This window comes from Sparus aurata, chromosome 13 (assembly GCF_900880675.1).
Source record: "Sparus aurata chromosome 13, fSpaAur1.1, whole genome shotgun sequence".
NCBI lineage: Eukaryota > Metazoa > Chordata > Actinopteri > Spariformes > Sparidae > Sparus > Sparus aurata.
In genome coordinates this window covers 11,233,215-11,241,273 of record NC_044199.1, presented here as the reverse complement: position 1 = coordinate 11,241,273, position 8,059 = coordinate 11,233,215, and the positions used below count along the sequence as shown (strand labels likewise).

General features: G+C 41.4%; 1 protein-coding gene across 2 annotated transcripts; it reads right to left on the bottom strand.

Moving 5' to 3' along the window:
• Positions 1 to 86: 86 nt before the first annotated feature.
• Positions 87 to 7,988, bottom strand: bicdl2 (BICD family like cargo adaptor 2). 2 transcript variants are annotated; one of them, XM_030437555.1, is made up of 10 exons: positions 7,862 to 7,988; positions 5,801 to 6,259; positions 4,139 to 4,354; positions 3,753 to 3,869; positions 2,530 to 2,676; positions 2,231 to 2,377; positions 1,931 to 2,005; positions 769 to 851; positions 551 to 665; positions 87 to 442 (listed from the first exon to the last, which is right to left on the bottom strand). In XM_030437555.1, exons 2-10 carry the CDS (start codon positions 6,044 to 6,046, stop codon positions 278 to 280), a joined length of 1,311 nt encoding a protein of 436 aa, XP_030293415.1. In that variant the 5' UTR covers positions 6,047 to 6,259; positions 7,862 to 7,988; the 3' UTR covers positions 87 to 277. The 2 variants fall into 2 exon arrangements, with proteins under 2 accessions (XP_030293415.1, XP_030293416.1); XM_030437556.1 differs by lacking the exon at positions 2,231 to 2,377.
• Positions 7,989 to 8,059: the final 71 nt, after the last annotated feature.

Sequence of the window (8,059 nt, the reverse complement as noted above, 5' to 3'; positions counted from 1 at the left end):
TTTCCTTTACGATACTATTGTTAAAACAAAACAAAACAAAAAAAAACAACCAAGACATTATAAAACACAGAACAGAGACTCAGTGGTGGCTTTAAAATTTTTTTATATAAAATACTAAAAATTAAAATGAAAAACATATGTACAAACTTATATATACAAATATACTCAAATATGAGGTCTGTAAACATTTCACTTGCTTGTATCTCGTTAAAGTGTACATTTTCTAGCAGCATAATCTCATATTGGCAAAGTTAAAGGCTGATAGTCTGTCTGTCTGTCACTTCTCTTTGAAAAAAGAGAAGAAGCCTTTCCCTCCTTCCCCCTTGACTCTTAAAGATTTGCTTCTCTGGAGCCCTGTGCTCTCTCTCTCTCGTTGATTTTCCCTCTGTCTGTCCTCCTCCCTCTGCTGCACCTGTTGATTGATCACCAACCGCATGTCCTCCTGCAACAAGAGGGAAGGTTCAGGTCAGAACATTCTGCTTGTACACCGAACTACTTAAATAAATGGGTTGCCAAAAGACACAAGTTTTACATCCCTGAACAAACTCACCTGCCAGGCCTCCAGCTCTTGAGACAGCGCCACCTTGTGTTTGATGGTGTTGAGAAGCTGCTGAGTTAGTGTTTCTTTCTCCTGGCGCACGGTGGCCAATTCGCTCTCTAAGGAACTGGACGTTGATGGGTTGATTAGCAAAACAAACATGACTGCGGGTTCAGATGGAATTAGATCAATTCAATTCGAGTCAGCACATATATCGATTGTCGTGTTACCTGTAACTTGGCATGTCAGGACTGTTTCTGAATGGCTTGATTTCCTCCCTCAGAGACTCCAGCTCCTCTCGTTGAGACTGCAGCTACAATGTGAAAATCTATGTGAATTTGAAAGTCACCATTCATAACCTTTTAATTCGTCCTGTTTCAAATTTGTCAGATCTCCATAATCTCTACACATTTTAAAGATCCCCCCTTTGAAATTACATTAAAATGCTTACTCTGAAAAATAATTTGTCTCACCCAAATCAATAAACTAGTGAAAGATTTTTAAATGTAATATATACCTTCTCCTTCATCATTTACATATATCTATCAAAATGCATTTTTTTTATTTCAAAAGGTATACTATGCAGAATTTGTCTCTATTTTCCTATTTTTTTAAATTGTGTTGTGTTCATGACATCTGGGCATCAAACAGCCAACAACAGCACCAGGACATGGACTATATCAGAATCAGCAATACCTTATTGATCCCCATGGGGAAAATTCACAAGTTAGAAATCAATAAAGTATTTCTGATTCTCAGTCAAAACGTAGTAACCAAGTTACATCACTGTCTCTGTTTCTTTCCTCTGCTCTTGGTCTCTTATTGACGCACTGTCTAAACAGCTGTGTGTTTGACCGAGGGCAGGGCTTAGCTACATTCACACACAGAGCAGCGAGGCAAATGATGTCGAGCAGTCATTCCCAAATGTAAGAATGACGCAGCCCATTTTGAAATTGGAAAATCTTCTGAAAACATTCATTCACAACTTTGATTCCGTCATTTACCCAGAATAGGTGCAGATTAAGGTTGGTAGGCAGCATACATATATGTATGAAACAGACAAAAATGGGTCACAGAAATGAAGAAAAATACTTTAAATACCTTGTTTCATCACTTTTGGTTACTATTTAAATGTAAATATTTCATCCTAAATATTTTATGGCAACAAAATTTTAACATTAAATTTAAAAATTCCATTCCAGGTGACCTCTCTGCAGTTACCTTCACCACAGCCCACACTTTGGGAATGACCGGCGTAGAGGATGTAGCCTAGCTTTGGCTGCAGTCACATGGCGCCTGCCATTGTGGCGCCTTCCTGCCTCCTAAAGGCTACACTAATCACGCACCTTTTTGCCTGTATTTATGTGTGTGGTTGAATACAGGGCAACAGACCTCCTCCTTCAGCGCTTGGATCTCTTCGTCTCTTGCTTGCAGGACTGTCGAGTGAGCTAGAAGAGCCTCCTTAGCCTGGTGAGAAACAATCCCACAATTATTAGTGGGATTTTGTGTTTTTGGAGGACCGTCTTCATCCGCCTCACACCATCCAAGGAACAACGTCACTCAGTACAGGGTCAGAATTAGTAGTTAAAACTTGTCAGTGCAGTTCCTCAGTGAGTGTGTGTGTGTGTGTGTGTGTGTGTGTGTGTGTGTGCGTGCGTGCGTGCGTGCGTGCGTGCGTGTGTGTGTGTGTACCTGTGATTGCTGAATTTCACTAAGCAGAGACAGAGGTTGTGTGTGTGTACTGTCCAGAAAGCTCTCCTCTCCCAGGTTCAGAGCTTTCTGCTGTAGGGAGCGATTCAACGTTCGCAACTCAAACATCTGCCCCTGCTCCTGCTCTATCTACGTATACACACAAACACACACGCAGTGAGGGACAGGATCACACAAGCACACACACAGATCAAGAGCTTAAAATTAGTCGTGTTAGTGACTTTTGTTTGTGACGATTGATCTCATGATGATCCCGCCATCTGTCAGTCGCTCCTCCTCACCTCTGCTTCTTTCTCTTTCAGTGTCGCCTGCAGTTCTGACAGTCTGTCTCTCAGCCTCTCCCTCTCTGTGCGGAGTCTATCACCGTCCTCCTCGGAAGCTTTCAGCTGTGCCTCCATGTGCGACAGGCGCCCCAGCAAAACTCTGTTCTGTACAGGAAGGAGATCAACACAAGATGCTGAAAGTGGTGACTGCAATTACCGTTGCAATTCGATTATGAACAGAGCACTCTGACTGTTGGATTATGTTTATAACTAACATTTAAAGCAACATTATTGACATTATTTACAATTAAATAACAGTCTCAGAATCATTTTTGATGGTACAGTGTCTTGTAACAGGGTGAATACTTGTTTCTGCACTGTGTAACTTCAGTGGGCGGGTAGGATCACAGCGTTACATGCAAGTTTTCAACTAACAACATTATGATGTTAAGAGTTTTGTTTGTAGTCGGCATCTAGATTATATCATATCTGACCTGACCTGGGATTGGTAATTAGGACAGTGGCGTTGCATTCAGTAACTGTGGAGGGCGTCAAATCACACAAAATGCCCATTTCTACATAATGTTGCTTTTGAATAAATCTCATTAATTTCAACTAGATTTCGCTTGGAGATATGGATTCTGCTGTCCACAAGTCTGCAAACATTTTACAGGTTTATAATACTGAGCTAGAATTGTTTTAAAAGTGCCAGTGTTGTGTCAAAGCCTGATCCCTCGCCGATATGTGTCCCCCCTTACCGCTGGGTCTTGAGAGGGCATTCCTTCTACTGGATCAGTAAGTGACAAAACCTGCTCACTTATTAATACAACTGTTTCACTCTGCCTTTTCATAGCACCGACATCAGGGTTTCTAGGTCAATTTGGGATTCTTTTGGTTGTTGTTTTCGCTTTGGACAGTGGCAGAGGCTGATAGCGGTTGCCATGTGGCTGACACTGTGTTTGCAACAGTGATACCACTGGGAAATCCAGGAGGGGGGAAGTTGTTTCTGCTTTAAGACAACTACAGGGCAGGACTTGGAAGGCACAATTTGAATATTTGATTATTAGGCATAATTCATTGAAAGGACTTGGTTTCATCGTTCACACAGCTCTCCTTACTTAATGCTCCTTTTGTGTGGGACCTACTGTGCTATCCTGCAGCATTCAAGATAGTATAATTGGCTCATGACTGTCACACTTCTAACTGCACCTGTCACTATTGAAGTGCCTGGGAAAGTGTACCTCTGCTTGTATGCTCTCTAATTGTGTGAAGTTGATGTTTCGGCTAAAAGACGACTCCTCCATCTCTTCTCTGAGCGAGCGGAGCTCCGTCCTCAAGGAGTGTTCCAGTGTAACAGCCTGGAGGAAGAGACGGACAAGTTGAGAAATGTATCTATTGTTCAGGTGAGTGAGCAAGGGTGGCCGAGACTCCCTCAACCTGCTGGTCTGCATTTTTCCTGTTTGTGTAACTGTGATACCACACACACACATGCAGACACTTCCCACACCCACACACGCACGCACATATATACCAAGATTTTGTTTGTCCAAACAGCATTATGACATAATTGTGATGTTTTCTTAAAGGCAGGGTTCTGACTGTCTGTCTGATGGCAGCACACACTAACCTCTGCCAGCTGCTCCACCAGCCGCTGGTTATGATTGGCTAACTGAGTCAGCTGTTCACTCTCATCCCTTCGCCGGTCCCGCCCCTGGCTGTGATGTCGCTCCAGCTCGGCCCTTAAGGCAGCTAGATCTGCAGCCAGCTCTGCCTCCCTCTGCCCAGACGCCAGTTCATTCATGTCCAGCTTCCTCTGAAGAACATGCTTCTCCTGCTGCAAAGTCTGAGACATTGAACGCAACATTAAGTTGAAAGTGAAATGTGTCAGAACATGGCCCTTTTCCACAGCAGACATTTTGACTTGTCTGAATAGGAAAAGTGCAGGTTGGACATTAAATTATTATTATATTAAATTATTATTACTATTACAAAGGGATCAATAAAGTAATTCTATTATTAGTAAATATAGCTCTGTTCTATTCACGTGTCCTCGTAACTCATGGCAATGTGACAGTGAGCTATGAAGCAAAATACCAGGACCCTGAAACTGAAGCAGCTAAATAGCGTCAAACATCTGTAATATTTATATTTACAATCTTTTTCCCACTATTTCATGCTAAAATAGTCTTTAGTGAAAAGTGTTTATCCTGCGATTCATATCTGCAGTGTGAAAAACATATTTAAAAGAAAAGTTCACCCTACAATGATTCAGTCATTATTCAGAAGTCAGGTGAAGTTAGTCCCCACATATTTTTGCAGCCCTCTCCTAAACAAGCAGCTGGGGAAAATGGCTCTATACAGTTCGCCTGGCTTAATCCAAGTCTTCGGAAGTCCCGAAATACCAAATTGATTTGAATAGATGTTATTTACATATCAGATGGTGTGCATGCTAGCATTTTGAGCCTGGCAGCTACATGAAATATATCAACTTTTTAAAAAAAGGCTTAAATTATGTTCAATTTGTGGATGGGGACTTGACTGCAAAGCTGTGAAACTTCAGAAATGTTTACAAAACTTGAATCAGCACTGGGGTGAGTAGATCATGACTAAATTCCTTTTTTTGGGTGAACTTTTTCTTTACACAAATTGCAGGAAAAATACCAGAAAACTTGCACTGTTCAAAAGTAGGCCTACTGCTACCACTTTGTACTACTTATAATCATGAGAATAATGTCTAAATACATTTAAATTTTTCCAAACTCCTCCGCAAAGGAGGTTATTATTTCACCTGTGTTCATTTGTTTGTTGGTTGGTTGGTTTGTCACCAGTATCACACGAAAATTATCCAACGGATTTCCATGAAATTTGGATGGAAAATGAGTCTCGCCCCAGAATGGACCCCAATTAAGTTTTTTGCGCGGATCCAAATACATGGATGGATTCAGGAAACGTTGTGAGGTAGGGCATTTTTCAACATTTTCCAAAATTTCTTAGGGAATAATGCATTGATCTTGAGGAAAAAATCAGCCATATTTTTTTAATGGGAGAACTGTATGTAACTGTATTGGAGGTATCTAAAGTAGAATAAATAGAATCTTGCTCATGGACACAGAACTGTTTCCACCTTAACAATGATTGCCCTGCAGCCTGGATTAACTCAAATTGTATTGCATTGTTCTTGGTGGATGAATAAAAGGTTTTGCTACTCCTTATGTATCCAGCTCACTGCATTTTTAAGCAGGCCTTTGAACGTTGCTAAAAACCCAGTTTACAGCATCTTTATCCTCACCTCCACCTCCCTCTCGCTCTGCTCCAGAGAGGCTGCCAGCTCCTCATTCTTCTCCAGTAAAGCCTGTCCCAGCTCTGCAGCTAAGATCAGATCCGTCTCTATCCCGCCTCCACTGTCACTGCTGCCGGGAGAGGATGCAGATGAGGGCAGGGCAAATGAGAGAGAGACTGAGGAGGATGAGGAGAGAGGGAAGAAGGAGTCCTCAAGGCTCGGGGAAGGAAGACTGTTTTTCCTGGGGGTGAACATTGTTGACCGACTTGTAGGAGTCAGTTGGAAAGCCTCATCGCAGGTCCTTGTATTAGCAATCCGCACTCACACAGGTGGCACAGCTGTGAACTTTTGTCAAATCCAGAACCCTTTTCTGTGTCTTTATGATCCGGTTTGGAGTGGTTTGTAATCCAGGATGCGTCTCTGCCAAACGTTTACTCCACCCAAGTCTTCTCTTCTTCACAGTTAACCCTGTGGGCAAGAAAAGACCTTCAATAACACAGAAAACCACTGAAAACAGACCTGTTAACTATAACCGTGAACGTCAGCACATGTACAATGACTTGAATGAACGTCAGACTGGTTGTTTACTAGTAATATAATCTCACATGGCCTTTAAGGAGGTCTTTTGTCTGACTGGTCCCTTTTGTTACTCTGACCGAAATACCAGCTCCACTGTTATCTTTGTTCTGCACCCCCTCCCTAAATTCCAAAGGCATTGTGCTCTGATCTTTCCTATAAATGCAACAAAGTGTCAAATGTGCCAGGAACAGTCTCTAAAGTAATCATCTGGGCAAATATTTTAGAAACAAATCACCCACCAGGCTTGTCTTATATAAACTTAGTTTTGTCCAAAATAAAGCTTAAAGGACTCTGCTGCCAAACATTATTTTCAGTCCCTGCGGGATCATATAAAAGCTCTGTGCCTGTCAACATGTAAAGAGATGTCGGAATATGAAATCAATTAAGTTGTTTTTAGGAATTGGCCACCTGTCAAATCACACTCAAAGCAAATAGGGGGCAGTATATCACCAGAGTAACCGCTAACTCCTGCTAACCGTAGCTGCCATTAGCTATTTAGTTCAGTTAGCAGTGCAGCTAGCGGTCTGGAGTGTGAGCTCATAGCAGGGCTGGCTGGGGCTAGCTGGTTAGCATACTAACTTCAGTGGATACAGTGTCTCTGCAACACATTACTAGAAGCATAATGTATACTCTTTAATTCATGCTATATTCCTAAATCTTACATGAATGTGTATTTGACACCTCCTCTAGTCAGTAAATCTTGCATTTAAGTAATTTATGGATAAAACAAGCTATGTTAGATAGCATAAAGTCACAAATCTTTCTTTCTCACTAAATAACCCTCTTTCAGGTAAATAATTTCCACTAAAATTTCTGATTTCCTTGTTTCATGGTGTTCATTTCTTTCAGTGTATCTGTTACAAGCCTGATATCAAGTTATTTGACCTTAAACACAGCATTTCCCTCTTACTTAACACCTTTCACCAGATTTCCTGTCAGGTAAAATTATCTTGCTGCACAAACAGATCAGTCCACTAGTGTTAAGTCATTTTCTCAAATTCAGTGTGTATTTCCCTGTATTTTAACTTTCTTTTTTTCAATGAATTCTGTCTACACACTGAAAAAACTGAAGATCCAACCCAGTATGTTATAAATGGATTACCTAATCCTTTCCTTACTCATTCAAGTACATGTCTGTATTTGAGATATTTTTAGGACAAGAGACATGTCTGTGAAACATCCGCTTCAAGGCTAGACAGCCACTTTTAAACAATACTATGTGAAGTCAATAACATCTATTTTCAAGCTCGGTCTCTCAGTCTCCTCAGTCTCCTGTGATATTTGTGGTTAAGTCTGACGTCACCGTCTGCCAGCTCACCTGTTGCCTCTCGCTAACATGAAACCATGCGGCCATCCAATTCAAAATAATCAAAACTCTCAGTAATATAAACTCCAACTTAACTATAACATCACCTCATTCCATTATGAGAGCTACCTGAAAAAAAACTGTGTTTGTCCTGATCAAAGGAACAAAAATAAAGTCTGTCTTACCTGACAGTTCCCTGCCGACTCATGCCACACAGGTATAGCTTTCCTGTTTGGTGAGTGTGAAAGTGTGTGTGTGTGTGTGTGTTTGGGAGTGTTTGCACAGGAGAGGCTCAGCTGGTTTCCTTGGTAGTGGAAACATACAGTATGTAAATGCAGCCAGTGGCTCCTCCTCCTGAGTTAGAAAAGGTAAAGCGAACAGAC